We start from the raw sequence: 16007 nt of genomic DNA, 5'->3' as shown, positions 1-16007 counted from the left end.
CAACATGTCAAGTTGACTCAAATGAAGCTTGTTCCGTTCGCTTCGCTTGAAAGTAACCTACATTAATGTAAATGGAAAAGTAACAATGCCAAGAGTCCTTCGAGTCTTGGACCTAGGGAGAGGGACTTTGAGGGACTTTAGATACCCTGCCGCGATTGCACACCAAAACACATAGAAGCTTTTTGCTGCGTGATTCCAACTCTGGTCTCATCCCAAAATCCTGGAATTGCCCATATCACAGCTTTCCGGTACGTATTGACCAAGCGATTTACCACGGATGACTTATCCTTTATTTATGGTTCATGGGCCAGTCGCCCCAAATTTTAATCGACTTTGGACTCATTACATAATCCGGTCGGGATGATCGGAAGGTAAATGGGAAATAGGGATGTGATTGCAGCGGATCTGGACTCGGCCTCTATATATAAAAAGAAATATCGGCCTGGGATTCGGGATGTTGCTTATTTTGCATATCATGTCCTCGCGCCTTTGAATTCCCCGATTTTGTGTCATTTCCCATCATGAAGAGTACCTTTCGTTCCGTCCCGTCGTCGGGGCAGGCACCGACGGACACATTAACAGATACCTTTGATACATTCTTGCTACGCATCAAGAACGGTCTATTTGGTGTGCTCTTTATTGTGAATAAGGAGGAACATGGGAGTCATTGGATTTGGGCGGCATTGGAGAGTTTGATTGACCATTTCCAGGATCTGTCGCTGTTGTTTGGGTTTGCGCCTTTTGCTTGGCAAGAGGAGGTGGATTGGTTGAATCTGATGTTTGAGATTTTTTCGCCAGAAAAGTTTGTGAGTTTATTCTAGGTTATTGGTTATTTGTTTTCGCTCAAGCGTGCTCACAGTTTGGGATAGGTTCAAAACAGCGAACCTCTCTATATTTTCCTCATTAGCATTTTGGGTTTGGTGCTTTTGAATACCTTATGGGTCGGCTACTCCTTTTCCAAAAACCGGTTCAGGTTCATCTGGACTCTAAAGTTTCTGCGATTCACCCTCGGGCTGTTTGCGACCGTGCTGTACATTCCCATATTGGAACGATTTGTGCACAGTATTGTTCGATGCGAGGAAAGTAGTCTTGTTGAGCATGGAAATGAAGAGGAACCTCTCGAAGGATGGGGAATATGTTGGCAGGGAAAGTACCTGTTTAGAAGCATTGCAACAACAATTATTTCCCTCATCTTTATTGCGTGAGTGTTTGCGTTTTTTTTGTTTCTCCACAATTCCCTTGGGTTAATGTTTAAATCTCGCTTCTATTCAGCCTCGTACTAGCTGTGGGTGCGACCTACTTTGACTTTGACCCCAAACTAAAAGACATTGAATCCCGGCCGCATTCGAGAATTGAAACGCTTTATATAGCTTGTCGGACAGTTCTCATCATTTTGTCGGTGGTCCTCGCAACCTATGGAGAGCCGCATTCGGCGGTGAATAAAGGAATATTTGCAGCAGTATCCGTCGTGGCGAGCGGGATACTCGCATTTTCTTACACTTGGGTATGTTCTAAACTGTTCAACTTGCAAAGCACGTCACCGTTCTGTTTTCTGACTCGGATGATTTGGACAGTACATCCCGTACTACTCTTTCAAATTCTCAGTCTTTCGAGCAGCACTCCAGTTCAACTTTTTCTGGTGCTCCCTTTGCAGTGTATTTATTCTGTTCCGGCCTTACAGCGACATTGGTATCATCTATGTTCTCCTCTCCCCAATCGCCCTTCTCCTTGGTTCCCTCCTCATCCGCGTCCGACGACGTGCCATTGAAAAGATGAATCCAGAAAAAGTGGATGCCCTCACGTTTGAGTTGATGGTGCGATTTCGGTTGGAAAAGGCCGGATTGTTGTACAAGGATCCTCCCAAGACAAACATTACCATGCTGACTGCAAGTCCGGGTGACCTTTCCACGGAATCCGCCCAACGTTCCAACGCTGCCCAAGCAGAAGAGAAAGAAACTTTGGATGCCATCACCAACCTCTTTACCATTGCCCTCCGTGCTAATCCCCATTCAAGTTTGCTGCATATCTTTGCGGGGCAATTTTACCTCCTCCGGTTGGGAAACAGGGCCCAGTGCATGGCTTCGTTGACTAAAGCGGAAAACATGGATCCCAAGGTGGATGAGGCGTCCATGATATTCAGAAGGCAAAGGCTGTTGAATGAGAGGTTCAGCGGTGGGGATGTGATTGATTTCATTGCATACGAGCAGAACTTGAGCTTTGCCAAAAAATATGAAAGAAGAGCAGAAGGTTGGTTAATTATGTCCATCTCGAAACATTAAAAAAAAATCACTTTAACGTCTTGAATCTCTTTCCCCCGCTAGCTGCCGTCGTCCAATTCTGGGCCGAACTTCTCCGCCGCAATCCCTCTTTCCGCCGCCTCCACCATCACGGTGCCTCACTCACCAACGCTATATCAAGCACCCAACAACACTATAACCAAGTCCTCAAACTCTCCCCCAATTCCCCGCATGTGTACCGCATGTACGCCGGTTTCCTCATCAACGTCCTCAACGACCATAAACAGGGACAGGAGCTCATTGAGCGCGCTGACGAATTGGAAGGCGATGCGAGGAGGAGTCATGAAGTTTTGGACGAAGAAATGGGGGAAGAAGAGGGCGGGGTGTCAACGGGATTGGATGCTGGGGGATGGGCAGACAATGCTTTGGTGACCATCAGTGGAGAGCTGGATAATCTGGGCTGCGTATGTTTTCTTGTCACCTGTTAAGCTTCCTTCTAGTGAGTTAACCTGACTGCAAATCCAACAGATCATGAACGTCAATGCACAGTGGCTTAAACTCTTTGGATACAGAAAACACGAAATTATGCAGCAAAACATTGATAAGATCGTTCCTTCCCCATTCAAAGAAGTGCACGATGACCTGCTGAAGCGGTACTTGGATACCGGGTATGCCAAGGTACGCACGCATTGAAAAGACGTTTGTAGAGTACGGTCACAATGGCTTTTGTATTCACATATTGTTGAAAAAGGTCATTGACCGGCCCCGACAAGTTCTTGGCATAAACGCAGCCGGATATCTCTTTTCCGTAACGCTATTGGTAAAGCAAATCACCTCCAGCGAAGGCAAAATCTCTTTTCTGGGCATCATGTCAAAAGCGCGGACCAGACCTGGAGACGAATTCATGATCCTTGATTCTTCTTTTGGCATTTTGCATGCTACGGAGCCCTTGTCTGACATCCTTGGCCATGTTGATCAAGGGACACCTGTCGGTTCCTGGATTCCAAACTTGAACTTTGAGAATGTGATTAAAGCCGGGCGGAGTGGGTCGCAGGTTGACTTTGAGACGCGGCGGACCATCTATTCACTGACGGTTACGGGGGATAAGGTGGTCGTCGGCGATCTCGAATGCTACATTTGCAGAGTCAAAGTCGCGGATAGCGTTCCCGTCCAAGAGGTGGCGGGTTTACCGGCCGACCATCCTCCCGTATCAGGCCCTGACGGTCGAATAGGTGTCTGTCCAATGGGATACGGACGACAAGTAGAAGAAGACCGTCCCGACGAATCTGGCCCCAACGACGAGGAAGCTGTGCCAAACGCCAGCCGAGTCAGCCATTCTTCCCTCAATTCCTCCACCCACTCAGCAATGCCAATGAGTTTCTCCCCCCACGAATCAACAACTAACCTCCCAGCTTCTAACAATGCATCCGCGAAGCACCTAGCTACCGAATTTCTGCAACTCAAGCGCCGTACCCCTGTCAATTCGAATGATCACGAAGATGACGATGACGATGAACATAGGAGCACCACATCCAGCATCACCCGCTCGGGGACGTCATCCTACATCAAAAATGTCATTGCCCTCAAAAATATACAGACAAATCGACAGTTGGGCTACCTCCGCATGGCATTTATCATTTGCCTGTTTGTTCTGGGTGTGCTGTCCGTTACCGAAAACGTTCGGTACAAACAGCTCTACACAGGGGTGCTGAACAAACTCGACAAGGTTCGCCGAAGAACAGACACTTGTTTACGCATGGTTGACATTGTCGAACAAGTCCGCACGATGCAAATCGGCGAAGGCGTCGGAGGTTTCGACAGTGGATTGGCAAACGTTACGGAAGCACGACAAAAATTGGAAACGGATGTCACGGTCCTATTAAGCACTGTCTCGGACTTTGCCAACCTCGTTCCAGGTACCGTCCCCTACGCTGAAATCCAATTCTATACAGCCTCCCCGAGTACACCCTTTCAATATACCCAAGTCGAAACAGTCACATTGTACGATGCTCTCCAAGAAGCCATTGCTAGCACTCGGTATATCCTGGACACGACGGGCGATGCACAAGGAATACGGGCCGCGATGGAAAAGATTTACATTAACGGTCCGCTGACGATTCTGCGGGGATTGAATACGTCGGCTGGGGACGTGTGTATAGAGTTTCAGAATGAGATCATAAGCACCAAGTGGTCTCAGTTGGGACGTTCGGCTGTTGGGCCAGGGTTGTGCTTTTTGGTGTTTTTGATGTTGATTTGGCCTCTCTATGTCAAGATCCAGTCGAATCGGCAGCGGTTCTTCCAGGTAAAAGCTCCGTATCCTTTTTGGTTTTGCCTGGCTCGTGCTGACCCCGTGTCTGTATGTACCAGATGTTTCTAGATATCCCAAAAGAAGTCGTCAAAGGAATTTATTCGTCCCACTTGCGTGAGTCTTGACTGGAAAAAAAAGTTTTGATAATCAGCTTAGTATGACGCTGACAATATGGTTCTATTGATGGTATAGAACGACTGGCCGAAAATGAGGACGACGAGGATGATATGGACGTGACTGACGCCGGCAACCGATTTGCCCTTGACAAGCTCCTTCAAGACGAGGAAAAAGGGCTGATTTCAACGTCCAGCCCCGAAGGCATCGACAATTACCATTCCCCGTCCCGCAACAATCGCAGAAGATCTGTACTGTATGCTTCAATCCTAGGACGCTTCGAAGACCCGCACAAAATGCTCCCAAAAGCCGGTCTCCTCTTCCTGATCTGCCTCGCGTACTTTTTCAGCGCCGGAGGCCTGACCCTTTCCTGGCTCACTGATCATAACCATATCGCAAACGATGTTTACTGGTCCATGCAGATACCAGTGTTGAGCCGTCAAGCGGATTTTCGATTACGTGAGCAGGTCCTCCAAACCTACGGATACAGCGACGACGGGTCACCAGCCATGTTGGCACGAGTGGGCGGTAATGCGCCGGAGAGTGCAGCAAGCTTGTTGACAGCATTGGCAAGAGTGCAGAGAGGTCTGATGTATGGAGATCCAGACATGTATACTTCATCAGTGATTCAGGCCAAAGACGTCAAAGGGTTGTCGGAATTGATGCTGCAGGATGCTTGCACGGAGGGGGTTCCTGCGGACTGCGAATCGTTTATGAATGGTGCGTTAGGCACTGGGTTGCATGCTGGCCTCAATCGGTACACGCAGCTGGGTCGAGAGATTGTATCCCTTTTACCGAGCACGGCTGCGGCTTCAACTCCATCACCTACCATTCCCACCAACATTACTGGCCGGATGACAAGCTTTCGCTTGCTAGACCAGCATTACCTACCCCCTCCTCTGACGCTCACATCAACGATCCGCATCCAAACCGTGGAACTTCATGCCAATTGGTTCAACACATTCCACCTGGTTTTTACCATCTTGTTTTGCACAGTCCTCGGCCTTTTGTACGTTCTGCTGTTCCATCCCCTGGTCGGTGCTTTATCAGAGGACAATCGTCGGACGCATGTCATGCTGTATATGATTCCCCCAGAAATTCTAAGCAAGGTTGAGAGCATTAGGTGCGTTGCTTACTGTATGATTGCCGCTTTTATGCATCTGTTCATTGTTGACTTTGTTTCAGGCGATGGGCTGAGGTACCAGGGAAAAAAAGAAATGATGAGAGGTCCCATGCTTACACAGAACGCAAAGCTAGCATGGCAGCGCAAGGACGCAGGAATGAAACTTCCAAAGTAGCAAGAACCGTAGAAATCGTATAGCCAAGGACCTATCACACTTTGCGTCTTGGGCATGTAATATCGAGGTTGCTTGTACCAATAAATAGCACAGGTATATTAATAAGTTGAAAATGAAAAAAATCTACATTGCCGTCACAGGAAAGTCAAGTCGATCATGTCAAACTTTCGCCGTCCCTTTTCCATCAATCTCGTCTCAAGCGCAGCCTTTCTCTCTTTATTATCCTTTTCTGAAATCTCCTTGATCTTCTGTTGGACATATGCCAATCGACCCTCTCCGTCCATATCCAGATATTTCTCTAGGTCCAAGCTCTCTGCCAGTCTCTTCTTCATCTCTGGTCGGGATGGTAATGGTGGCAAGGTACCGTCATCCACTGACACGATTTTTCGTTGCTTGGCGAGATCGTAGTGCAAGACAACTCGTCCCGGAACAAGGGCAAACAGTGTATGGTCACGGCCAATGCCCACATTTGTTCCCGGATGCCATTGCGTTCCCCGCTGTCTGATGATAATATTGCCTGGCTCTACTTTTGCACTGTGGAGTGCTTTGAAACCGAGGAACTTTGGCTGAGAAGTTCGCCCGTTCTTTGACGAACCGCCGGATTTCTTTGTTGCCCAACGGACTTGGAGAGGGAAGCGTGTGTTGGGTGCATGGAGGGAGGATGGCTGTGGAACTCCTGCCAAGCAAGGAGTGACGGGGGTAAAGCCAAAGCCAACGTGTCGTAGAGGAACGCAACGGGATGCAGCTGCTCGAATCATGCCTAATGTGCACATCTGGTTAAACTTGAAAGATCTTGAGCTGTTTCTTTTTCACCTGCATGCTCCTGTTGCCATGCCAACATGTGAAACACGTGTCACACAGAGCGGCTTTGGCGGACAACACGCCGCAAATGAAAGTTCACCGCAGAATTTTCCCACACGGCCCGCCCCCCCGTGTTGAGAGGGTTGTGGCCACGGCGGGACTCGAGCATCTTCAAAAGAAAAGCCAAAGCAACTCATCCCCTTCCGCCAAACGCTTTGGCGAAATAGACATTAGACTTTTCGTTTATCACGGCCATTCGGTTTACCTCATAGAATATACATTATAATACACACGAAATGCTTTTCAAAAAGACGACTCTTGCTGCAGCCTGCCTGGTTGGCGTGGCCTCGGGTGCGACTCTGGATGTGACAAACAAAGGTATTATTAACGCTGGCAGGGCCTTTAAAGGAGTTTCCACTGCTTTTTATTGACAGCTTGTTTGTTTGGTGGCAGCCGCTCTTGGTGACGCTACTCACAAGGCCGTGTCCAACCTCGTTTCTCTTTACTCGGCCGAGAAACAGGCGGGCAAAACCACAGAGGGAGCATTTGACCAGGCAAATGTGTCCTGGTACGTCTCGGGTATCATATGGGGAATGGTCTTTGACAACTCCAAATACAATGGGGACAGAGCACAAGACAATGTTGCAGGAAGTGCAATGTTGGAGGCGACCTTTAAAGAGACGGGCGATTTGTTGGGCGGACCACAAAGGACAGTCCAGGAAAAGCTACGTGGGAAATGGAACGACGATTTGGGATGGTGGGCGCTGTCCAGTGAGTATACCCTTTTTGCGTGTCTTCAAAGTCGACCAAAAGGTCTCATGGCTATTTTCTTAAAGTGATGTCGGCTGTGGAGGCTTATGATAAGAACGTCTACATCCCCGGCGGAGCAAAGTTCCTGGACGTGGCTGCTCTGACCTGGAACGAGATTCTTGAGCAGTGGGATGAAACAACTTGCAATGGTGGTATCTACTGGTCACGTAATCGTGAGGACCCTAGCCCAAACAAGAGAACCTTCAAATCTGTCATCACCCACTCTCAGTTTGTTGAGCTTGGTGCGCGCCTTTCGATCGCCACAGGCAACACTACCTACCTTAACTGGTCCGACAAAGTCTATAACTGGATGAAGACGAGTGGGCTCGTTACCGCTGACTGGGCTGTACTGGACGGTGCCAATGCTCCTACCTGTACCCAAGTCGATAGAACCGAATGGTCTTACAATGCGGGCACACTCATGGGTGCTTTGGCCTACATGTACAAGGCAACAAAGATGGCTACGTATATGGACGACGCAAAGAAGCTTCTACCGGCCGCTGTTGGAAAGTTTACTCAAAACGGTATCATCATCGAGCCAGTGTGTACAACCACTCCGGCAATGTGTGGACGTGATACCCCTGCCTCAATGCCCCAGTTTGCCAAGGGATTGTCTCAACTCTACCTTGAAGGCGACGCTGCAATGAAGCAGCAGATTCAAACTGTCATCGACACCACCCTCACGTCCGCTATCCGCAACTGCAACAACGATTGGTGGTGTAACAAGGAGTGGCAACAGAGTAAGTTGATAGTTTTCTGAAAGCAAAGGCAGTCTGCCAGCGCTAACTGCAGACTCTACCCTTAGCTGCCGCCCCAGCTCAAGATGTGTATAACCAGTATCCCACAGCCGAACTTTTGGTCGCTGCCTCTGCCATTCACGGTGCCTCAGCACCCGCTGGTACACAGAATGGACTTCCATCCGGCCCCTCAAGCGCCTCAAACAACAACAACTCTAATAACAAGAACTCTGGTACGAGTGGTGCCTTGGGCGGCTCACCAACAGGTTTGACATGGGCCGCAGGAGCAGCAGTAGCAGCTGGCGTTACATTCTTCCTAGTATAAGTAGGAAACATCATTAGTGGGAATAGGGCAGGTCTGTCAGTTGCAATAGCGCACACTGATGGCACGGTTCATCCCAGACTTTTGGTAGGGTCCTCCTGTACAGTTGTAACTTTTTTCTGTCATTTTTCTGTTGATTGTGCATAGTTTAAATAAGATAATAATTGATGAGATTACAGAGATATCCGTGTACTGCGCTTCCTCCTTTGTTTGAGTGGGAATTCATTTACATGTGAAATGTGCTGCGCATATCCGCGCTGGTATCCGCATTGACACGCGAACGCCAAGGACCCTTCTTACTCCTTTGACCTCGGCATGGAAACGACCTTCTTTCGGCGAATGTAATTGTAGCGCCACAACTCCATGGACGTGATCCTGTTCCTTGCTGGTCTATTTAAGGCCGCCCTGCTTTCCTCCCCCTCCGACCTCTTTCAGTTTGCAATCTGTGTACGTTTCTGCCCTTGGGCAGTTGGGGCAGAACGATACTCAATACTCACCCAATGTATTGATGTCGGTATTCATCCTTTCCGACAGGAACGAGACCGATCAGCAGCAACCAGCATCGCATTTTTGGCCCGTTTTCCCCAAGTTTCCATATATAAGGTGAGAAACTGACGTGCGGGCTCTAGCATACCAATACAAGCGACGTGGTGTAGTTGGTGAATCTTGTAGGTCAAGATGGAATTGCGTGTCAGGGCATTGCGTTCCCACGCGTGGAGTCTTAAGCAGGTGCGTTTCAAACTAAAGCTACGTGAATTCTTTGTGTTGTAACAGGCTTGAAGCGTGCGTGGTGAATCCGTGAAAGCCATGATGCCTTGGCGGCTGGATCTTTGACCATGGGTGGACTCTTTGCGTTGTAAACGGTGAGTTTCAAACCAGTAACATGCATGTACGTGATATTTCATTGGTACAGAGTGTGCTCGCCGGGTGTTTCAAGGTGCCTTATGAAGGTGAGCCGCCTTTGACTACATTCCTATAGAAACTTTCCAGATCGAACCGCACCTGTTGAATCTGGCGCAAACGATGGCTGCGCGTGGACTATTGGATAGGGGTTTGGTCTTGGGATCGCGCCTATCCAGAGTATTCCAAAAAAGGCTGTGACGTGCATCGGTGTCTGTATGCGCTTTTCTAATCGCTTCGACGGCGAGGCCCAAACTCGATCCGATGGAAGGAGTAGGTGGTAGATGGTCGAGCTCTATGTTCGCTGAACACTTTTGTTCCGTGTTTGCTAAACACTCTCGTTCATGTTTGCGCTTCTTGCTTTACCTGTCGAGTCCCACCTCTATGGAGTCGTTCATGGCGTTTCAGCCAGGGCCACTATTTTATATGTTCGGGAAAAGAATGCAATGTAACGTGACCATCTCGGCCAGGACTGTCAAAGGGAACAAACAATATCAGTCCTTTCAAAACATGCCAATTAATCGCAAGCATTTTCAGTGTATTGGCTCTATGCTTCGGTCATAGCCGGCACCGCAAAGACTCGAGGTGGGAATGACCTAACTTGGGGACCACCTAGGGTCGGCTGCGGGGCGCCGAAGTGCATGCCGAGTGCGGCGCACGCGCGCCCCATGGCGCTATGTGCGGGCACTTTACCACGTGACTTTAGTCCTGCCCATCAAACCTGGTGAACGTTCAACGGGTCTACAACTTGTATCGAAGTTTTGATCGTTCAAGCAGAGCAGGAACGTTGCACTGCATGCGCACATAAGTTATTCGTAATCAGAGGAAAGTGGACGGTTCATACCGTTGGATTGTTAATCGCGGATCCCAAACGCTATGCTGAGGAATGGGACTTTGATCACAAGCAATGATAATGGAGCATGTAGTAGATCAGAGTCTTTCTCATCATAAGATAGGCATTCGCAAAGATCCGTATGCAATCTCATAGCCTGACAAAGTAAAGGTAAGTTTGCCATCACGAAACGCGACAAGGCGTGTGTGGTTCACGAATGGCCTGCGTGTTCCGCTGGAGTCCTTGATCGGAGCGACTGAACACTATCAGTCTTGTGGACATGATGGACTTAAACACCCTATCCCTGACAGGTGATGTATTGATGCATTACACGTATGTACAACGGAAATATTGCAAACCGCGAAAAACGATATATTGTAAACATTGTCCAGCACTTGTCCAATTTGCGGTGGCAGGTTTTGTGATTTGGAGCGCAAGTTATTCGTCCCTATGCCTGGTTAGCTTCCAGTGAGTTCGAAGGGTCGCTGCGGGGACCCAATGGACCTCATTGAACTTTTTAGCAACCTTTCGCCAATCAGTGCCATGAATCATCACCAAAATGTCAATGAGTGCATGGTCCTCAGGGGAAAACGGTACCGGAAAGCTAAAATGAGCAGGCCAATTGGCTGGCTCCACAAATCGGTACTCGCACTGCCTACGCACATCTTTTGCTAGCACGCGGTGAAGCCGGTTGAAGATTTTAGCAGTTTTGATCCACTGGTTGCCGTTCATCGTGACGAGTGCTTGAAGGAGTGCCTCCGATTCAGATGTAAACTTGTAGCCTTCATACGGCTTTTTCGGAACAAAATCCCATCAATTAGGCCGACCATCCATAGGTGAAGATAGGAATCAAATCTGTGAACGAACCTGTAAACGATCTGCGTGGACGCCTTTCTTGCGTCGTGTCCGTCGCCTGCGCTGTAAAGCAAAGCTGTGAGCAGGCTGGCTGTTACCGTCATTTCTTAATGCCATATCTTGTAAGTCACGGTGTTTTTGAGACAAAGACTTTTTGGAACGTTGTGGTAATGGACTCTGGATAGACGAAGCGAAAGGAAGGTCAGCTGTAGCCGGGGGTACCTATGTCAAATGCGGCAGGCTACGTGAATAGGCTCAGCACTTTGGGAAGCTATACATATTCACCTGAGGAAGCTATACATATTATTTGAATTGGGTGAGTCTATGATTTACAAATGAGCATATAATCACCACGATGATTTACAGCAACATATACAAGTGAAGTGTTTTTCCTCAGACAGGCAAGCATTGCTCTAAATTGAGCAGTAACAGTCTTCTGGAGATGGACTTTGTGGAGCGCTATATCTGGTCACGACTTAGGCTCCACGTAAAGAAATCCATGCATGCCCATCCTCACCCCCCAATTGGACGAGTCCCAACTTTTCCGCATTCATTGCGAGACCCGTAAAGTTCTTCACCTCACCGATATAGATCAGTGGATCTCTGTCCAGGATGGCAAGTCCAACTTTGGACCGCAGGGGCCGTCGGTCCCCTCGATATTTAAATTCATTGAGAATTTTGACGAGAAGGTGCACGGACGCAGGGACGGAACCCAGGGGGAAGGCTACTTTTGCAATAGTGGAAATAGTATCGTCATGTTGCCTCCAGGCACTTTGTGATGCCACAAAAGATGATGCAACCACAGTGCCACTTTGCCCGTCACAAGTGGACTGCACCGGCAGATCAAAAGCGCTTCTGGGGATCACCTTCGGGTTCGCAGCATTTTTAGCATGGTCGTCGGATATTGGACTCTCACCAGACTGTTGCCCGTCCAGGCCCTTTTGCTTTCCAGCATTGCCAGTGCTAGCATCGTCCATGGCCATATCACCCATCTTCAAGACATCTACCCTGCAGTCCAAGACTTCATGGGCTTGTGCCTTTAGTGACAAGTGAGCCCCTTGCTTCCCAGTGAGGAGAATGATATGGTACTGCCTATTCCGGAGCGTAGAGAGTGCATAGGCAAAGTCTCTATCTCCTGAAATCAGGATAACGGTGGCCGGCGGCCTATTGTCCAGCGCAAACGCCATCATGTCAACTATCATCATCTGGTCCGCTATTGCAAATTTTGAAATGTGAAGACTTTCACGTTAAAATGTGCTTGTACCAAAAAGGCTGACATACCTACATTTTTCCCACCGTTGGCAGGGCAGTCTATGAGGGAAATGCCAGAGCTTTGCAGTTCCGTACGTAGGCTCTTGTTCGGCATATGCTTCTCAAATCCTTCGATATATGCCTACTCCATCAACAAAAAGCAATTCGAAATCTATCCACGCGCAATAGAGATAGAGACTCAAGTACCTTGCAAGATGTGAGAGGTCCACAAGTATGAGCAACTCTTCTTAAACTCTCCGCAATATCATACCCAGAAAGCCCACTGTTTAAAGTTATTAATGTCAGCCCTGTCAGGCAGGGAAATTACATGGAACCGACGCCTACCGAGGAGGCGGACAGTTCTGCAACAGAGATAATAGGTAACGCTGCTTAGGTAGAAGTTCAGGCCTACGCACTACTTCACCTCAAAGTCCCAGAAAACGGCCACTGGGGAGCCTTGACGGGAGCCTTGAGCTGTAGCCGCCTGACCTCGCCCATGTTCCGAAGGCGGACGAGAGAATTGTAGAACCGACGGTTCATTCCTGAAGGGCTGAAACGACCCTATTCCAAACATAATGGCAAATGCAGCTCCCTATGTGCAAGTGTTCCGCTTCGTATTTATCCTTTGCTTCTTCTTATTCAGTCCAGACGAACGAGGACGCTTGCGCTTCCCTTCTTTTATGGACAAGATTGCGATTGCGCCTTTCTTCCTTCCAAACCCACACACACATCATACGCCCCAAACACACGGCCGAGGACCGGAAGTCAAAACACACACACACACAGAGCTTACAGTCAGGTGACTCAGCTTGTCATCGCGTTCACGTGGGCGCGGTAGCTTGTCATCTTCCAAGTGCTCGCGATGCAATCCCCCATCTCAAAAATATGGACTCATTTCAAGGGTTTCCTCTGCTTCTAGCCATATTCTACAGTGAATTTCACCCAACTCAAGGGCCCAAAGTCACCTTTGAAGTTCCCGAAAACTTTGTGACTTCAGCATCTGCCTCCTCCACCTCCCATGGAGCGTCTACGGCTATCAGTCTTCAGTCAGCCCAAACCTCCAACTCCTCCCCATCACTTCCGCCCGCAACACTAATGTCTCAGCCCAGCGCACCTGAACCCATCCTTGACTTTGACTCCATATCAGAATACATCATCCCAAAACCAGAGCTTTGTAACCGACTCGTCACCATATCTACGCCGTATTACAAGTTAATGGGTTATCCCGTATCCATTAAAGACCAAAAGTACGAGCGAAACGCATTACTCTTTAATCTATGCTTTGTGTTTGAGAAAGACGCAAACACGATCAGTTATGAACAAGTGGTTCGGAAGATGGCGAGGGTGTTAAAGTCTTTGGAGGTGTGTACCCAAGATCGTCGCGCAGGACGACACTAAGACAAAAGCAGGCTCATTCTAACACCTTCCAACTCGGCTCATGCTGAAAGGTGGAAAGCGAGTTCCTGTCCAATGCGAATACGAAGGGGGCGATATTGAACATTATGGAACAGCTGCTGGAGGACTTGAACTCATACTCCGAGTGTCAAATACCGATAAGTATGGTGTACTCTGCAGTCCATTCATGTCCATGAGGATATCACGGCAAACACCGTTTGGCTTATGTCTTGTAGACGATGCCAATATGATCAATATTAAGCTATTCCCAAAGTATCCAGACCCACCTCCAGTTCACGACTATCAGGTCCCTGTCCTCATTGTTGACCTCGAAAAGGTGATGGACAAGTATTGGGATATGACTATGCGACGAGTAAGTACTGCTTGTTCTTACCGAGAGATTGGCGCCTTGATGACCAAAGAATTCCAGATAGTACCGCATATAAATGGCGTACATTTTGTAAGAAAAATCGCAGAGATTGCCGACGTAGACGTGACACTCGTTCGGATAGCGATTCAGCATTTGTTGTAGGTACTCGATATATTCGCGAACAGTGCCATTCTTATTGATTTCTATGATTGTGAAGGTATTACGGCTGCGTCAAGCTTGTTGATATTTTCCAGGTATGAAGCATTATCTCATTGATCTTACTGCGATGTAAAAGCGATTGGATGGGGGGACGGAATCGTAAGAGCTGTTAACAATTCATTGATTCTTTGTTACCACACTAGTTTGGCAATGTATACGCTATCCGTCCATCCATCAGCTATCTGCTTCGTTCTCCTGAATCACAGGCAGAATGCGTTCAGTTTGTCGCTCAGCCCGAATCAAGTCCTCCAGCTTTTGCGCTATTATTTTCGTTGTACTGTGCTTTGAAACCTGGATTGTCTATCCGGGAGTGGACTGAGGAGAACCATATGTGGGCTTTAAATATCGATGTTCGGTAATGCATTTGGTCTTGCGCTCCGGTGAATCAAAGCTGACTGAGCTATTATATAGGAGATTTATATTGTATGGTGTTATCAAGGGTTTCGTGTACAGAGTGCACAAGTATCCTGTTTGGCTTGCACGACCCGGAGAGCATCTTGGCGACTCGCCCAATCGACAGTTGAAGCGTTATCTTGACGGAAGAAGACATTATGATGAGTTATGTACCATCCTGGGATGCAATGCGCGCGAGTTGGACGAAATATTGAAAACAGAACCGTCTGTGAAATTTATATGGAAGTGAAATCTTAATATGAGTGGGCCCGCTATCGCTAAAGGACAACCTTGCCAGTCTATGATGCTGTTCAATTGCGCTATGTTCCTAACCTACATTCTGACTCTCCACGAGCTACAATTAGGCCGCCTCTGTCCCCTGCTCACCCTGTTCCGCCTTGATGACGCCCTTGTCTCTCAACAATTGGTCCAGCTCTCCGCTCTGATGCATGTTGATCATAATATCACATCCGCCCACGAATTCACCTTTGACAAAAACTTGTGGAATCGTTGGCCAGGATCTGTGAGAATGAGCGTAAACGACAACGTTAGTGACCTCGAGCAGAACTTTTTCTTGACGCACACTAATATTTACGTATATTCCTTGATTCCTGCTCGAACCTCATCGTCAGCGAGTACGTTAACGGTTTTAAAGTCCTGGACTCCCTGAATCTGCAGCACTTGTACTACTGCTCTACTGAAGCCACACTAATAGAAGATCCCAGGAGCAGTTTTAGACGAAAATAAACCACTTTTACAAGCTATCAAAAAGCAAGTATTCTAACCTGTGGCGCTTCCTTGTTGCCCTTCATAAAAACTAGCACATCATGCTCCTTGACGGCCTAATGTTGATAGCCAGCACCTTCAGTGTCGATATCAGTTGCGACAAAGGGAACCCACGTACCTTGTCGATCTTACTCTTGAGTTCATCGGACAAGTTGCGTCTCCATACAATTGGCGCCTGCGTGCGAATTGGAGAGAAAGCAGTCACGCGAGACGACAGGCGGAAGAGGTTTCTTGATGGGTTCATTGTCGGTTGGGTGGTATTTGTTGAGCCAACTTACTGCCGATCAATGACGGTTTGCATCTGTAATGTTGTTGCCATGGCATCATGTGGCACAGTAACCCAGTTTCACGAGCCGCCACGGGCATTGTTGAAACTCGC

At 48.2% G+C, this 16007-nt stretch overlaps 8 protein-coding genes across 8 annotated transcripts; 3 read left to right on the top strand and 5 right to left on the bottom strand.

Annotated features, from left to right (window-relative positions):
- Window positions 1-521: 521 nt before the first annotated feature.
- On the top strand, window positions 522-5980 carry SPPG_05399 (PAS domain S-box protein; the record flags this gene model as incomplete). Its single annotated transcript, XM_016753613.1, has 10 exons — window positions 522-806; window positions 870-1201; window positions 1273-1504; window positions 1575-2247; window positions 2322-2701; window positions 2766-2915; window positions 2989-4539; window positions 4605-4659; window positions 4738-5782; window positions 5845-5980. The coding sequence occupies 10 exons, from the start codon at window positions 522-524 to the stop codon at window positions 5978-5980; spliced, it is 4839 nt and encodes a 1612-aa protein (XP_016607181.1).
- A 37-nt stretch (window positions 5981-6017) lies between these two features.
- On the bottom strand, window positions 6018-6740 carry SPPG_05398 (ribosomal protein L27). The gene has a single exon (XM_016753612.1). The coding sequence runs from the start codon at window positions 6728-6730 to the stop codon at window positions 6092-6094; it is 639 nt and encodes a 212-aa protein (XP_016607180.1). The 5' UTR covers window positions 6731-6740; the 3' UTR covers window positions 6018-6091.
- Window positions 6741-6870: 130 nt separating this feature from the next.
- On the top strand, window positions 6871-8912 carry SPPG_05397 (uncharacterized protein). The gene is made up of 4 exons (XM_016753611.1): window positions 6871-7136; window positions 7212-7529; window positions 7595-8308; window positions 8374-8912. The coding sequence occupies exons 1-4, from the start codon at window positions 7055-7057 to the stop codon at window positions 8628-8630; spliced, it is 1371 nt and encodes a 456-aa protein (XP_016607179.1). The 5' UTR covers window positions 6871-7054; the 3' UTR covers window positions 8631-8912.
- Window positions 8733-10074, bottom strand: SPPG_09275 (uncharacterized protein). The gene has a single exon (XM_016757432.1). It carries the CDS (start codon window positions 9530-9532, stop codon window positions 9146-9148), a length of 387 nt encoding a protein of 128 aa, XP_016607178.1. The 5' UTR covers window positions 9533-10074; the 3' UTR covers window positions 8733-9145.
- A 673-nt stretch (window positions 10075-10747) lies between these two features.
- SPPG_05396 (uncharacterized protein) lies at window positions 10748-11354 on the bottom strand. The gene is made up of 2 exons (XM_016753610.1): window positions 11227-11354; window positions 10748-11151 (listed from the first exon to the last, which is right to left on the bottom strand). The coding sequence occupies exons 1-2, from the start codon at window positions 11329-11331 to the stop codon at window positions 10798-10800; spliced, it is 459 nt and encodes a 152-aa protein (XP_016607177.1). The 5' UTR covers window positions 11332-11354; the 3' UTR covers window positions 10748-10797.
- A 141-nt stretch (window positions 11355-11495) lies between these two features.
- SPPG_05395 (uncharacterized protein) lies at window positions 11496-13219 on the bottom strand. The gene is made up of 5 exons (XM_016753609.1): window positions 12890-13219; window positions 12811-12827; window positions 12673-12748; window positions 12496-12607; window positions 11496-12427 (listed from the first exon to the last, which is right to left on the bottom strand). The coding sequence occupies exons 1-5, from the start codon at window positions 13037-13039 to the stop codon at window positions 11691-11693; spliced, it is 1092 nt and encodes a 363-aa protein (XP_016607176.1). The 5' UTR covers window positions 13040-13219; the 3' UTR covers window positions 11496-11690.
- An 89-nt stretch (window positions 13220-13308) lies between these two features.
- Window positions 13309-15131, top strand: SPPG_05394 (nitrogen permease regulating protein NPR2). The gene is made up of 7 exons (XM_016753608.1): window positions 13309-13827; window positions 13914-14022; window positions 14097-14233; window positions 14291-14388; window positions 14448-14484; window positions 14593-14804; window positions 14861-15131. The coding sequence occupies exons 1-7, from the start codon at window positions 13351-13353 to the stop codon at window positions 15090-15092; spliced, it is 1302 nt and encodes a 433-aa protein (XP_016607175.1). The 5' UTR covers window positions 13309-13350; the 3' UTR covers window positions 15093-15131.
- SPPG_05393 (Grx4 family monothiol glutaredoxin) lies at window positions 14999-15902 on the bottom strand. The gene is made up of 4 exons (XM_016753607.1): window positions 15747-15902; window positions 15628-15684; window positions 15438-15550; window positions 14999-15363 (listed from the first exon to the last, which is right to left on the bottom strand). Exons 1-4 carry the CDS (start codon window positions 15870-15872, stop codon window positions 15204-15206), a joined length of 456 nt encoding a protein of 151 aa, XP_016607174.1. The 5' UTR covers window positions 15873-15902; the 3' UTR covers window positions 14999-15203.
- Between the last annotated feature and the right edge of the window lie 105 nt (window positions 15903-16007).

Source organism: Spizellomyces punctatus (genome assembly GCF_000182565.1).
Source record: "Spizellomyces punctatus DAOM BR117 chromosome Unknown supercont1.9, whole genome shotgun sequence".
In the NCBI taxonomy this organism is placed as follows: domain Eukaryota; kingdom Fungi; phylum Chytridiomycota; class Chytridiomycetes; order Spizellomycetales; family Spizellomycetaceae; genus Spizellomyces; species Spizellomyces punctatus.
This window is presented reverse-complemented; position numbering and strand designations above follow the sequence as displayed.